Below are 15,455 nucleotides of genomic sequence, written 5' to 3'. Positions count from 1 at the left end.
TCTATTTTACGTTTGGTAGTGTATATATTGTCCACGGCACTCTCTCACTTTGGCACAGCTTACCCTTCCCCCTCCCCATATCCTCAAGTCCATTCTCTAGTAGGCCTGTGTCTTTATTCCCATCTTACCCCTAGGTTCTTCATGACATTTTTTTTCTTAGATTCCATATATATGTGTTAGCATATGGTATTTGTCTTTCTCTTTCTGACTTACTTCACTCTGTATGACAGACTCTAGGTCCATCCACCTCACTCCAAATAACTCAATTTCGTTTCTTTTTATGGCTGAATAATATTCCATTGTATATATGTGCCACATCTTCTTTGTCCATTCATCTGATGATGGACAGTTAGGTTGTTTCCATCTCCTGGCTATTGTAAATAGAGCTGCAATGAACATTTTGGTACATGACTCTTTTTGAATTATGGTTTTCTCAGGGTATATGCCCAGTAGTGGGATTGCTGGGTCATATGGTCGTTCTATTTGTAGTTTTTTGAGGAACCTCCATACTGTTCTCCGTAGTGGCTGTACCAATTCACATTCCCACCAGCAGTGCAAGAGTGTTCCCTTTTCTCCACACCCTCTCAAGCATTTATTATTTCTACATTTTTTTGATGATGGTCATTCTGACCAGTGTGAGATGATATCTCATTGTAGTTTTGATTTGCATTTCTCTAATGATTAATGATGTTGAGCATTCCTTCATGTGTTTGTTGGCAGTCTGTATATCATCTTTGGAGAAATGTCTATTTAGGTCTTCTGCCCATTTTTGGATTGGGTTGTTTGCTTTTTTGTTATTGAGCTGCATGAGCTGCTTGTAAATTTTGGAGATTAATCCTTAGTCACTTGCTTCATTTGCAAATATTTTCTCCCATTCTGAGGGTTGTCATTTGGTCTTGTTTATGGTTTCCTTTGCTGTGCAAAAGCTTTTACGTTTCATTAGGTCCCATTTGTTTTATTTTTATTTCCATTTCTCTAGGAGGTGGGTCAAAAAGGATCTTGCTGTGATTAATGTCATAGAGAGTACTGCCTATGTTTTCCTCTAAGAGTTTGATAGTTTCTGGCCTTACATTTAGGTCTTTAATCCATTTTGAGCTTATTTTTGTGTATGGTGTTAGAGAGTGTTCTAATCTCATACTTTTACATGTACCTGTCCAGTTTTCCCAGCACCACTTATTGAAGAGGCTGTCCTTTCTCCACTGTACATTCCTGCCTCCTTTCTCAAACATAAGGTGACCATATGTGCTTGGTTTATCTCTGGGCTTTCTATCCTGTTCCATTGATCTATATTTCTGTTTTTGTGCCAGTACCATACTGTCTTGATTACTGTAGCTTTGTAGTATAGTCTGAAGTCAGGGAGCCTGATTCCTCCAGTTCCGTTTTTCGTTCTCAAGATTGCTTTGGCTATTCGGGGTCTTTAGTCTTTCCATACAAATTGTGAAATATTTTGTTCAGGTTCTGTGAAAAATGCCAGTGGTAGTTTGACAGGGATTGCATTGAATCTGTAGATTGCTTTGGGTAGTAGAGTCATTTTCACAATGTTGATTCTTCCAATCCAAGAACATGGTATATCTCTCCATCTATTTGTATCATCTTTAATTTCTTTCATCAGTGTCTTATAACTTTCTGCATACAGGTCTTTTGTCTCCTTAGGTAGGTTTATTCCTAGATATTTTATTCTTTTGGTTGCAATGGTAAATGGGTGTGTTTTCTTGATTTCACTTTCAGATTTTTCATCCTTAGTGTATAGGAATGCCAGAGATTTCTGTGCATTAATTTTGTATCCTGCTACTTTACCAAATTCATTGATTAGCTCTAGTAGTTTTCTGGTAGCATCTTTAGGATTCTCTATGTATAGTATCATGTCATCAGCAAACAGTGACAGCTTAACTTCTTTTCTGATTTGGATTCCTTTTATTTCCCTTTCTTCTCTGATTGCTGTGGCTAAAACTTCTAAAACTATGTTGAATAAGAGAGGTGAGAGTGGGCAACCTTGTCTTGTTCCTGATTTTAGTGGAAATGCTTTCAGTTTTTCACCATTGAGGACGATGTTGGCTGTGGGTCTGTTATATATGGCCTTTATTATGTTGAGGAAAGTTCCCTCTGTGCCTACTTTCAGGAGGGTTTTTATCATAAATGGGTGTTGAATTTTGTCGAAAGCTTTCTCTACGTCTATTGAGATGATCATATGATTTTTCTCCTTCAATTTGTTAATTGGTGTATCACATTGATTGATTTGCATATATTGAAGAATCCTTGCATTCCTGGGAGAAACCCCACTTATCATGGTGTATGATCCTTTTAATGTGCTGTTGGATTCTGTTTGCTAGTATTTTGTTGAGAGTTTTTGCATCTGTGTTCATCAGTGATATTGCCCTGTAGTTTTCTTTCTTTGTGACATCCTTGTCTGATTTTGGTATCAGGGTGATGGTGGCCTTGTAGAATGAGTTTGGGAGTGTTCCTCCCTTTGCTATATTTTGGAAGAGTTTGAGAAGGATAGGTGTTAGCTCTTCTCTAAATGTTTGATAGAATTGGCCTGTGAAGCCATCTTGTCCTGGGCTTTTGTTTGTTGGAAGACTTTTAATCACATTTCAGTGCCTGTGATTGGTCTGTTCATATTTTCAATTTCTTCGTGATTCAGTCTTGGCAGGTTGTGCATTTCTAAGAATTTGTCCATTTCTTCCAGGTTGTCCATTTTATTGGCATATAGTTCCTTGTAGTAATCTCTCATGATCTTTTGTATTTCTGCAGTGTCAGTTGTTACTTCTCCTTTTTCATTTCTAATTCTATTGATTTGAGTCTTCTCCCTTTTTTTCTTGATGAGTCTGGCTAATGGTTTATCAATTTTGTTTATCCTCTCAAAGAACCAGCTTTTAGTTTTATTGATCTTTGCTATCGTTTACTTCATTTCTTTTTCATTTATTTCTGATCTGATCTTTATGATTTCTTTCCTTCTGCTAACTTTGGGGATTTTTTGTTCTTCTTCCTCTAATTGCTTTAGGTGCAAGGTTAGGTTGTTTATTCGAGATGTTTCCTGTTTCTTAAGGAAGGATTGTATTGCTATAAACTTCCCTCTTAGAACTCCTTTTGCTGCATCCCATACGTTTTGGGTCGTCGTGTCTCCATTGTCATTTGTTTCTAGGTATTTTTTGATTTCCTCTTTGATTTCTTCAGTGATCATCTTGTTATTAAGTAGTGTATTGTTCAGCCTCCATGTGTAAGTATTTTTTACAGATCTTTTCCTGTAATTGATATCTAGTCTCATAGTGTTGTGGTCGGAAAAGATAGTTGATACAATTTCAATTTTCTTAAATTTACCAAGGCTTGATTTGTGATGTTCCATGAGCACTTGAGAAAAACGTGTATTCTGTTGTTTTTGGATGGCATGTCCTATAAATATCAATTAAGTCCGTCTTGTTTAATGTATCATTTAAAGCTTGTGTTTCCTTATTTTTTTCATTTTGGATGATCTGTCCATTGGTGAAAGTGGGGTGTTAAAGTCCCCTACTCTGAATCTGTTACTATCGATTTCCCCTTTTATGGCTGTTAGTATTTGCCTTATGTATTGAGGTGCTCCTATGTTGGGTGCATAAATATTTACAATTGTTATATCTTCTTCTTGGATCGATCCCTTGATCATTATGTAGTGGCCTTCTTTGTCTCTTGTAATAGTCTTTATTTTAAAGTCTATTTTGTCTGACACGAGAATTGCTGCTCCAGCTTTCTTTTGGTTTCCATTTGCGTGGAGTATCTTTTTCCATCCCCTTACTTTCAGTGTGTATGTGTCTCTAGGTCTGAAGTGGGTCTCTTGTAGACAGCATATATATGGGTCTTGTTTTTGTATCCGTTCAGCCAGTCTGTGTCTTTTGGTGGGAGCATTTAATCCATTTACATTTACAGTAATTATCGATATGTATGTTCCTATTCCCATTTTCTTCATATGTATGTTCCTATTCCCATTTTCTAACTAATGGAAATTTGTTATTGTAGGTCTTTTCCTTCTCTTGTGTTTCTTGCCTAGAGAAGTTCCTTTAGCATTTGTTGTAAAGCTGGTTTGGTGGTGCTGAACTCTCTCAGCTTTTGCTTGTCTGTAAAGGTTTTAATTTCTCCATGAAATCTGAATGAGATCCTTGCTGGGTAGAGTAATCTTGGTTGTAGGTTCTTCTCCTTCATCACTTTAAATATGTCCTGCCAGTCCCTTCTGGCTTGCAGAGTTTCTGCTGAAAGTTCAGCTGTTAACCTTATGGGGATTCCCTTGTGTGTTATTTGTTGTTTTTCCCTTGCTGCTTTTAATACGTTTTCTTTGTATTTAATTTTTGACAGTTTGATTAATATGTGTCTTGGCGTGTTTCTCCTTGGATTTATCCTGTATGGGTCTCTCTGTGCTTCCTGGACTTAATTAACTATTTCCTTTCCCATATTAGGGAAGTTTTCAACTATAATGTCTTCAAATATTTTGTCAGTCCCTTTCTTTTTTTCTTCTTCTTCTGGAACCCCTATAATTCGAACATTGGTGCGTTTAATTTTGTCCCAGATGTCTCTGAGACTGTCCTCAGTTCTTTTCATTCTTTTTTCTTTATTCTGCTCTGCAGTAGTTATTTCCACTATTTTATCTTCCAGGTCACTTATCCATTCTTCTGCCTCAGTTATTCTGCTATTGATTCCATGTAGAGTATTTTTAATTTCATTTAGTGTGTTGTTCATCATTGCTTGTTTCATCTTTAGTTCTTCTAGGTCCTTGTTAAATGTTTCTTGCATTTTCTCTATTTCCAAGATTTTGGGTCACCTTTACTGTCATTATTCTGAATTCTTTTTCAGGTAGACTGCCTACTTCCTCTTCATTTGTGAGGTCTGGTGGGTTTTTATCTTGCTCCTTCATCTGCTGTGTGTTTTTCTGTCTTCTCATTTTGCTTATCTTACTGTGTTTGGGTTCTCCTTTTGCAGGCTGCAGGTTCTTAGTTCCCGTTGTTTTTGGTGTCTGTCCTCAGTGGCTAAAGTTGGTTCAGTGGTTTGTATAGGCTTCCTGGTGGAGGGGACTAGTGCCTGTTTTCTGGTGGTTGAGGCTAGATCTTGTTTTTCTGGTGGGCAGGTCCACGTCTGGTGGTGTGTTTTGGGGTGTCTGTTGCCTTATTATGATTTTAGGCAGCCTCTCTGCTAATGGGTGGGGTTGTGTTCCTGTCTTGCTAGATGTTTGGCATAGGGTGTCCAGCACTGTAGCTTGCTGGTGGTTGAGTGGAGCTGGGTCTTCGCGTTGAGATGGAGTACTCTGGGAGAGCTTTCTCCATTTGACATTACGTGGAGCTGGGAAGTCTCTGGTGGACCAATTTCCTGAACTCGGCTCTCCTACCTCAGAGGCACAGGCCTGACACCTGGCTGCAGCACCAAGAGCCTTTCATTCACACGGCTCAGAATAAAAGGGAGAAAAAGTAGAAAGAAAGAAAGGAAGGAAGGAAGGGAGAAGGAATGAAAGGTAGAAAGAAAGAAAGGAAGGAAGAATAAAGTAAGATAAAATAAAATAAAGTTATTAAAATAAAATATAATTATTAAGAAAAAAATTTTTTTTAAAAAGAAAAAAAACCACGGACGGATAGAACCCTATGACAAATGGTGAAAGCAAAGCTATACAGACAAAATCTCACACAGAAGCATACACATACACACTCACAAAAAGAGGAAAAGGGGAAAAATAATAAATCTTGCTCTCAAAGTCCACCTCCTCAATTTGGGATGATTCGTTGTCTGTTCATGTATTCCACCCATACATGCAGGGTACATCAAGTTGATTGTGGAGATTTAATCCGCTGCTTCTGAGGCTGCTGGGAGAGATTTTCCTTTCTCTTTTTTGTTCGCACAGCTCCCGGTGCTCAGCTTTGGGTTTGGCCCCGCCTCTGCGTGTAGGTTGCCAGAGGGTGTCTGTTCTTCGCTCAGACAAGATGGGGTTAAAGGAGCTGGTGACTCGGGGCCTCTGGCTCACTCAGGCCGTGGGGAGGGAGGGGTATGGATGAGGGGCGAGCCTGAGGCAGCAGAGGCTGGCATGACGTTGCAGCAGCCTGAGGCACGCCATGCGTTCTCCCGGGGAAGTTGTCCCTGGATCACGGGACCCAGGCAGTGGCGGGCTGCACAGGCTCCCCGGAATGGAGGTGTGGATAGTGACCTGTGCTCGCACACAGGGTTCTTGGTGGCGGCAGCAGCAGCCTTAGCACCTCCTGCCTGTCTCTGGGTTCCGCGCTGTTAGCCGCGGCTCGCACCCGTCTCTGGAGCTCCTTTAAGCAGCGCTCTTAATCCCCTCTCCTCGCGCACCAGGAAACAAGGAGGGAAGAAAAAGTCTCTTGCCTCTTTGGCAGGTCCAGACTTTTCCCAGACTCCCTCCCGGCTAGCCGTGGTGCACTAACCCCCTGCAGGCTGTGTTCACGCCACCAACCCCAGTCCTCTCCCTGCGCTCCAACCAGAGCCCGAGCCTCAGCTCCAGCCCCACCCACCCCGGCGGGTGAGCAAACAAGCCTCTCGGGCTGGTGAGTGCTGGTCGGCACTGATCCTCTGTGCGGGAATCTCTCTGCTTTGCCCTCCGCACCCCTGTTGCTGTGCTCTCCTCCGCCACCCGCAGTCTCTGCCCGCGAAGGGGCTTCCTAATGTGTGGAAACCTTTCCTCCTTCACAGCTGCCTCCCACTGGTGCAGGCCCCGTCCCTATTCTTTTGTCTCTGTTTATTCTTTTTTTCTTTTGCCCTACCCAGGTACGTGGGGAGTTTCTTGCCTTTCGGGAAGTCTGAGGTCTTCTGCCAGCGTTCAGTAGGTGTTTTGTAGGAGTTGTTCCACGTGTAGATGTATTTCTAGTGTATCTGTGGGGAGGAAGGTGATCTCCACGTCTTACTCTTATGCCATCTTCCTCCGACTGAGACTCTTTCATATTTTTATTTATTTATTTTTAAAGCTGTACATATTTTAAATTTATTTATTTATTTATTTTAGGCTGCATTGGGTCTTCATTGCTGTGCGCAGGCTTTCTCTAGTTGCAGTGAGCGGGGACTACTCTTCGTTGCAGTGTGCAGGCTTTTCATTGTGGTGGCGTCTCTTGTTGCAGACCACGGGCTCTAGGTGCACGGGCTTCAGTAGTTGTGGTACATGGTCTCAGTAGTTATGGCTTGCGGGCTCTAGAGCGCAGGCTCAGTAGTTGTGGCGCACAGGCTTAGCTGTTCCGCAGCATGTGGGATCTTCCCGGACCAGAGCTCGAACCCGTGTCCCCTCCTTTGGCAGGCAGATTCTTAGCCACTGCGCCACCAGGGAAGTCCCCATATTTTTATTCTTCATTCTTATTTTACCACCTTATCCCTTTTGTAGACTCTTAACATTTTAGCAGTTGAGTATGTTCTCTTAACTAATTTTATTCATCCTTTTTCTTTTATCCTACTTTGATAAAAGTACAGGTAAAAGAGGACAATGGTAAGAAGAGATTATATTCTTTCCTTTGCAGATGGCCTTAGAAAGTTCCTAAAAGAGTTCTTTTAATAGTCATCTCCCAGTCACTACCCATGATTTTCATTCTACCTAAAGAGTTATTTTCTTAAAATATCTTCACTTTTCGTGCAGATGACAGTAAGCCTTCCCTATTATCCACATAACTGAACTGCATCTTGCCTTTTTTAAAAAAATTTTTATTGCAGTTTAGTTGCTTTACAATGTTGTGTTAGTTTCTACTGTACAGCAAAGTGAATCAGCTATACATATACATATATCCCCTCTTTTGTGGATTTCCTTCCCATTTAGGTTACCACAGAGCACTGATTAGAGTTCCCTGTGCTATACAGTAGGTTCTCATAGTTATCTATTTTATACATAGTATCAGTAGTGTATATATGTCAATCCCAGTCTCCCAATTCATCGCACCCCCACCCACCTTTGCATCTTACCTTTTTTTTTTTTTGTTTGCGGTACACGGGCCTCTCACTGTTGTGGCCTCTCCCGTTGCGGAGCAAAGGCTCCGGACGCACAGGCTCAGCGGCCATGGCTCACGGGCCCAGCCGCTCTGCGGCATGTGGGATCTTCCCGGACCGGGGCACAAACCTGTGTCCCCTGCATCGGCAGGCGGACTCTCACCCACTGCGCCACTAGGGAAGCCGTTGCCTTTTTTTATGTTTTGAGTTATCCATCTTTTTATCAGACATAATCTAAAAGATAAGAATGAGACTAGGTTGAAATAGTCTTGGTCAGGGGATGAAAACCTGAGATTGAGATGAGGACAGGGTAGTTTAAAAACTCAGATTTAAGGTAGATTGTCCTTAAAATTTTATAAAAGAGAAAAAGGCTGTTATTCCAGAGGTGAGCATCTATATTCTGAAAAATTAACTTGTGTGTAAAAAATATTGCTTCAGTGTTTTTTAACACTCATTTCTTAGATTAAAATCAGTGTTTGTAGATAAATTGGGTTTTGGAAAAGTCGTTTTAGTATCTACACATTTAAATTAAAACAACTTATCTTTGAAAAGAGATTGTAACTTTTTAACAAGTTTTTAGTTCCAAAGGTATATTATTCAGAAATGCACTCTGCTTAAACCCTAAAGTTTCATAACCAAAATGTAATTCAGGAGAGCATGCTGGTCATAAGATAGGATTGCCCCTATAAGAGCCTTAAGAGCCAGTTTATCTAATCTTAAAGATTTCAAGTTGGGTGTTTAATCTAGTTTGTTAACTATTGATTAAAGCTCTTACTTAAAGCTGTGCAGAAGTCCAAAAGAAGTATAGAACCTAGTCTTACATAACAAATCAGAACTCTTTTCAGTTGCAGGTATCAGAGCCTTAACTTGAATTAACTAAAGCCAGAACAGATAAGTTATTGACCCCCAGAGAAAGCAGAGGCCGCTCTGGCCTCAAGGAACCTGGATGCTTGCAAGTGTGTCTGCCCCTGTTTGCCTGTCTCTCTAGTCCTTTGACTCCTTGTTGCTTGATTGCTCTTCCTCTCTCTCTCTCTGTGACACGTTCTGTCACAGGTCATCTTTGTTGCACATGCTGTGCTTTTTCCATCTCTGTCCTGCATGATATATTTTTGTTTTTTTGCTTTGTTGCTCTGCATCTGTCTGTCTCGATCTCTTTCTGTGTCTGCTGTCTTGTTCAATGTCCTTCCTCCGCATTCCCCTGCCCTTTTCTCTGCCAGTTGATTCCATTTTCTCCCACCACAGAAAGGCATTCCCATGTGGCTGTAGGCTGTTCTGCCTCACATTCTTCCAATTCATCAACCGGAGGAGAAAGGATGCTCTGCCCTCCAGCTCCAGTTATAAAAATCCAGAGGAAAGGACTTTCTCCCTTAGCTTCCCTAGCCAGGAACAGGGCACTGTTTCCCTTTGAAATCTCTGGGTTAAGTGGGAGAGGAACATCAACTCCCTAAAAGAAGGAAGAACCTCTTCTGGGCAGACAAAATAGTAAATGTTCAACACAGGAGATGAGACTTAAATATTTGAATGAAGGTTCCATAGTTTTCAATAATCCTCATGTATGAGTGCTTATTTATTATGAAATTTCTGTACGTTCTACTCATTTTTTCCATATCTGCTTTAGTATTCATGCTTTTTCATTTATTATTATATGAATCAACTGAGTATAATATTTAGAAATATTGCCTAATAATCCACTTCAGGACAATTTGATTTTGTCCTGAAGTACAAAAAGTAAAAAATACAAAGTACAAAAAGTAAATAAATAATTTTATTTATTTTATTTGTTTTCTATGAGTAACATTTAAATTCATAGTTTTTTAAAAGTCTGCTAGTTCTTTTACAACTATCTGAGACTAGTATGTTTGCAAAGTTCAGGTTGTAAGTATAAGTTTATTTTTTTAAGATTGCTTAGAGCAGTGGTCCCGAACCTTTTTGGCACCAGGGACTGGTTTCTTGGAAGACAGTTTTTCCACAGATGGGGTGGGGGGGGTTGGGGATGGATCAGATGGTAATGCGAGCGATGGGGAGCGATGGGGGGAGGGGGTGGCAGCTCACCTCCTGCTGTGCAGCCTGGTTCCTAACAGGCCACAGACCAGAACCTGTCTGCGGCTGGGGGGTTGGGTACCCCTGGTAGAGTAACCTTGGCTCTTCTTTGCTTACTGTTAGATTCAACAATAAGGTATTGGAAAGAGAGAAGTATTTGTTCAATCCTTCACAGTTGTTGAATTTTAGCACTTTTCAGTACTGCTGTTTTATACTTCTGTTCTTAATTTACATGACTGTCTACCCTACTAGACTCTAAACCTAGTGCTGAAAGAATAATACCTTATTTATAACACCCAGCATATACTAACAAGGTACTCCTAAAATGATTGTTGGTAAACTGTCTTTCTCTTTCTTGCACTTTATATTTTAGGAAATGTACTTTTAAGGAATACAAGTGTTTGTTGGAAAGCAGGTATTAGTACATTTAGTGATGTTTGAGTCTCTTGACCATTTTATACATACTGGCTCAGATTTGTCAATTTAGATGTCACACTGAAATGATGACTTGTATTTTAGGCAGAGAGAAACGTTTTATAAATAAGTAGCATTTTGTTTTTGATAGAGCATACAGTGTTGCCTAATTCTTGATAATATTTGGTGGGAGGGGTAGTTTTGCTTCATTCAGATTGTGACATATAATTTTTATAACATGAAATGGTAAGTGATCAAGATTTCTTTCTGTAGGCTACGGAAAGTGAGGTAGGAGATGTAGATTTAACACGTCTTCCAGAAGGGCCTGTTGATTCTGAAGATGAAGAAGAGGAAGATGAAGAGATTGATCGAACAGATCCACTGCAGGGGCGAGATCTTGTTCGAGAATGTCTTGAAAAAGAACCTGCAGACAAAACTGATGATGACATTGGTAAGAAATACATCTGTTCACAATAGGAATTTTATAGTTCAGTTTATATATAGATACCTATTGGTGCATAACAAATTACCTCCAAGAAGGTTTTGTGGGTCAAGAATTCAGGAGCAGGCTACCTGAGTCGTTCTGGCTCATTGTCTCTCATGAGGTTGTAGTCAGAATGTGGCAGGAGTTACAATCACTGGGCTAAGCTGGAGGATCTGCTTCCAAGGTGGCTGCTCACATGGCTTTTGGCATAGAACCTCAGTTCCTCTCCACACGGGCTTCTCCAGAGGTTGTTTAAATGTCCTCACCACATGGCAGTTGGTTTCCCCCAAAGCCAGTAATTCAGGGGAGAATAAGGCAGATGCCATAGTATCTTTTATGATCTGGCCTCAGGAATGATACATCATTGCTTCTTCCCAATTCTGTTTATCATACAGAGCAACCCTCGTGCAGTATGGGAGGGGACTGCACGAGGACGTGAATATCAAGAGGCAAGAATTGTTTAGGGCCGTCTTTGAGGCTAGCTGCCCCAATGTTAGAGCTTGTTTTGGAGGTTCTAGCAGTGGAACGCAGCTGTTCATATATCCGTAAGCGAAGGACAGTACTCCTTTCTCAGGGAAGGTTCTCCTCTATCGGGACAAGTTGTCCTCTTTGACTAAGTGTACAGCTTCAGGATGGATGCATGTGTGGAGTGGTGAAGGGAAGAAGGGGACACCTGCCTAGACAGCCAAATCAGCTGAATCAACTCTGGCCATCATTAGGGTGATGGATGTTGCAGCCAGATAGTCCTCATATTCTGGCTGCCCCAATTTATAAAACAATAGCTTTGATTGCAGTAAAGTGATTTCCCCCTCCATGTCCATAAGACATGTAAAACACAGTGCATCAGTGTTCAATGTCTATGAATTCAAAAAAATTTCAAATGTTATCAAAAATCATAGTTATGCCTGTAGCGTGAAAAAATATGTGTATAGTTTTTGATTCAAATTTTATGAATTTTCCTTTAATTTCTTATAGAACTACTTACTGTACGTTGGAGGTTGAGTAATACTAAAGATGCTAATGTTATCTTTAAGGACAAAGATTACTTAGTGTTGTTATATATTATGATTCAATTAAGATTTTATCCTAGATTTCCCTTTTATAAGAGTCATACTGCTGTGATTCAAGTCAGAAGATACTGCTACTAATAATTATAATCTATGGGAGTAAAGATCAATACGTTTGAACATTCCTTGCCATGCTAATAACATATAATATAGTTATGCAACCTACAGTTGAGACTCATGTTTTGAATGCTATCTGGACAGCAACTGTAAGTGCATTTTTAGTGATAAAGAATTGTACACTATGCTGTTTTCACAAGGCTTTCTTAAAAATTGAAATATGATTAACTTCCAGTTATCTGTAGATAGATAGCACCTTATTTCTTCTATTTCAGCCTTAGCTGACTGCTTAAATGTTTTTTCCTTTATCTCTATTGCTCATGTATCTATACCAGGGAATGGCCTGAGGCAGGTATTCATACATTTGTTGGTTAAATTAAAGAGTTACCTTGTAGTTGCTTTGACAAATCTTAAACTAGTATTCACATTTGTTGTCCCTAATTTAATTACTTACTGACATTTATTAATAACTGTTTAAAAACTCTAGCCTAGAAAGAAACAGACAAAAGCCTTTTACACTAATCTATTAGATCAAAGGACATCACTAAATGTAACCACCATGGAATAGCATCTCCTGCTAGGAAAATTAGCTAAACTCTCCAGCTCATCTGAATCTGTGTAGTTTCCTGGTTCTCTCTGGAGGTTGTGAATTCTGGTGTCTTCCATTATGCCTGTATTTTCATGTGAGTCTGAATATATCTGTTAACCAAATAACTGAATTTTTTTTTAAGCAACAGTCATCTTGTATCTTGGTTTCTCTAGTTAAGCAGCATGAATTCCTAAGTTGATTAGAAAATTGGGTATTGGATTCTGGATTTTATTGTATCTTTAAACTGTAGTCCTTGATGGTCACTAAACTAGAATTTCTGTTTTTTAACAGAACAGTTACTGGAGTTTATGCACCAGCTTCCTGCTTTTGCAAACATGACCATGTCTGTAAGGAGAGAACTCTGCTCAGTGATGATTTTTGAAGTGGTGGAGCAGGCTGGAGCTATTATTCTTGAAGATGGGCAAGAGGTAGGTTAGCAAATAGATGTTACACATTACTTGGTTATAGCAGCTAATTTTTAGAATAATTTAATTTTCATAAACTTGTGTAGATCTTGACTTTTAAAATTTATACAGTTTTTTAAATGACTGCTGAGTCTGGGATAGTTATAATTTCTGAAAAGATAAGTTTTGTTTTGTTTTTGCTTTATTTTGTCTTAATTTTGATTTCCTGGCAGTGGACCTTGCACAGAATAGATGTTCAGTAATTAATATTCATTGGACCAAATTTGTTTTTATTTCTCAAATTAAATTATAAGATTTTTAAAAAATTTTCTTAATTCTTTGTTTTGTTTATTAATTTATTTTTTTCTTATTAGTCATCCATTTTATACACATCAGTGTATACATGTCAGTAATTATTGTTATATTAGTATATTTATAACATTATTATTAAAATGTTTTTCAAGTATGTAATCTCCTTATCCCTTTTTCATATTATACATTTTTTTTAAATGAAGGAAATGTATTGGTACCTGTGCCTCCTAGTAGACTGCTATCAGTTGAGGCATTATGTGGCAATTCTATTTTCAGAAATGCTTGGATGGCAACTTGCGGATGGGCAGAGGGAGGATTCAGAGGAATTGAAAAGTGTTACTGCTGTTAGGTAGCACTTCACTGGTTTTCTTATCGAACTGATAAAAATTAATGGTGAAATGTCAGTCAGTGCACATTGTCATATACTGCTAGTAGGAATATAAACAGTATTTCTGGAAAATCATTTAGAAATTTTTAACATGGGCTTCAAAGTATTAACAGCCTCTAACCCATTATTCCCCTTTTTAATGTCTCTCCTCCAGACACAATATAAAACTCAAAGAGTTATGCCAAAAGATATTCATTGCAGGATGTGTATAATAGTAAAAATTGGAAATGACCAAAATATATCCCCCTGAAAAAAACAGTGGTTAACTAAATTATTATATAGCCACAGGTTATTATAATATTATATAGGTTTTCAAGTTATTTTAAAATTTGATAGATATCTTTGAGGGCAGGGGCCTTAGCTCTAGCTTTGTCTACATGCTTTCTCCCTGTATCCTAGAAATCGTTTGGCACATAGGATATACTAAAAAAAAGTTTGATGAACAAATGAGTATAGTATTAAATTTTTTTAAAAGGACAGGATAGTCTAAATAGTTAAACAATATGAAATAATATAAACATGGGAGAAAAATACTAAACTTTTGATGACAACTGTATAAATAGTGGGGTTTTGAATAACTTTACTTTTCCACAAATTTTGTCTTCTTTTAATATTCCACGGTTCTGTCAGCAAAAATTTGTTGTGTGCCTACTTTGTGCTAGGTACACAGTGAGGATAGTGGTGGAAAACTCCAGTACAGCCCCTGTCCTCAAGTAATTTGTGTAATCCACAAATTCCACAATGAGTGTATTTTATATTTGAAATAACTAAAAATTAAAAAAAAAACAGTTTTGAAAAAATATTTCTTGTTGCCAGTGATTCTCCTTCAGAACTGATAATCCAGATTTCCCTTAAATCACATTAAAACTGATTCACATTAAAATTGAAAGTTTAGGCTAATAAAAGGGATACCACATGAGAACAAGTAGTCTTTTACTGATATACAATAGGCCTTAGAATATGTCTCCTTAGAGCATTAAATACTTTGGTATAAATTGAGAGCAGTATTTTCTTAACATTAGGAGAAATTTTCAATATTTTTTAAGATATGCCTTAAAATTCAGGCTTTTAATAGTTTTTCTGAATTAATCACTAGCTCCCTTTTTTTTTCTTTCTTTCTTTTGAATGTTTGCTGTGTGCCAGACACTATTCTAATCACATGGTTTGTATTAAACTCATTTTTAATGGACACAAAAGTCCTGTGATAGGTAATGTTGTTATGCCCATTTTAGCAGTAAAGAAACTGAAGCCTAGGAGGTTAAATAACTTGCCCAGAGTCACTCAGGTAGTCAGTGGCAGATTCTGGATTCAAATTCCAAGAGCTGTTGGTCTTTTTTTTTTTTTTTTTTTTTGTATTAATGGGACTGTGCCATTTGTAGCCTTTTATTTTTTTATTATTTTGTTTTTGGCTGCATTGGGTCTTCGTTGCTGTACGCGGGCTTTCTCTAGTTGCAGTGAGCAGGGCTGCTCTTTGTTGCAGTGCGCAGGCGTCTCATTGCGGTGGCTTCTCTTGTTGAGGAGCACAGGGTCGAGGTGTGGGGGCTTCAGTAGTTGTGGCTTACGGGCTCTAGAGCACAGGCTCAGTAATTGTGGCGCACGGGCTTAGTTGCTCCACAGCATGTGGGATCTTCCCGGACTAGGGCTTGAACCCATAGTCCCCTGCATTAGCACGCGGATTCTTAGCCACTGCGCCACCAGGGAAGCCCAGAGCTGGTGGTCTTAACCGTAACATTTACTGAGAGTCCCCGATTTCATTTGGTGACTAAAAGAA

The 15,455-nt window shown here is 39.0% G+C and overlaps 1 protein-coding gene across 11 annotated transcripts in view; it reads left to right on the top strand.

The window, feature by feature from the left end:
* The window catches only part of RAPGEF6 (Rap guanine nucleotide exchange factor 6), a 220,270-nt gene that overhangs the window by 128,532 nt on the left and 76,283 nt on the right, over positions 1-15,455 (top strand). For all 11 annotated transcript variants that reach the window (XM_033853135.2, XM_033853132.2, XM_033853129.2 and 8 more), the window contains 2 exons: positions 10,657-10,834; positions 12,872-13,008. In XM_033853135.2, coding sequence (XP_033709026.1) covers positions 10,657-10,834; positions 12,872-13,008 — 315 coding nt within the window. The remainder of the gene's footprint in view (positions 1-10,656; positions 10,835-12,871; positions 13,009-15,455) is intronic.

The sequence above is a fragment of the Tursiops truncatus genome, chromosome 3 (genome assembly GCF_011762595.2).
Source record: "Tursiops truncatus isolate mTurTru1 chromosome 3, mTurTru1.mat.Y, whole genome shotgun sequence".
NCBI classification, from domain to species: Eukaryota; Metazoa; Chordata; class Mammalia; order Artiodactyla; family Delphinidae; genus Tursiops; species Tursiops truncatus.
Note: the sequence above shows the minus strand (reverse complement) of the source record. Positions and strands in the feature narration are given on the sequence as shown.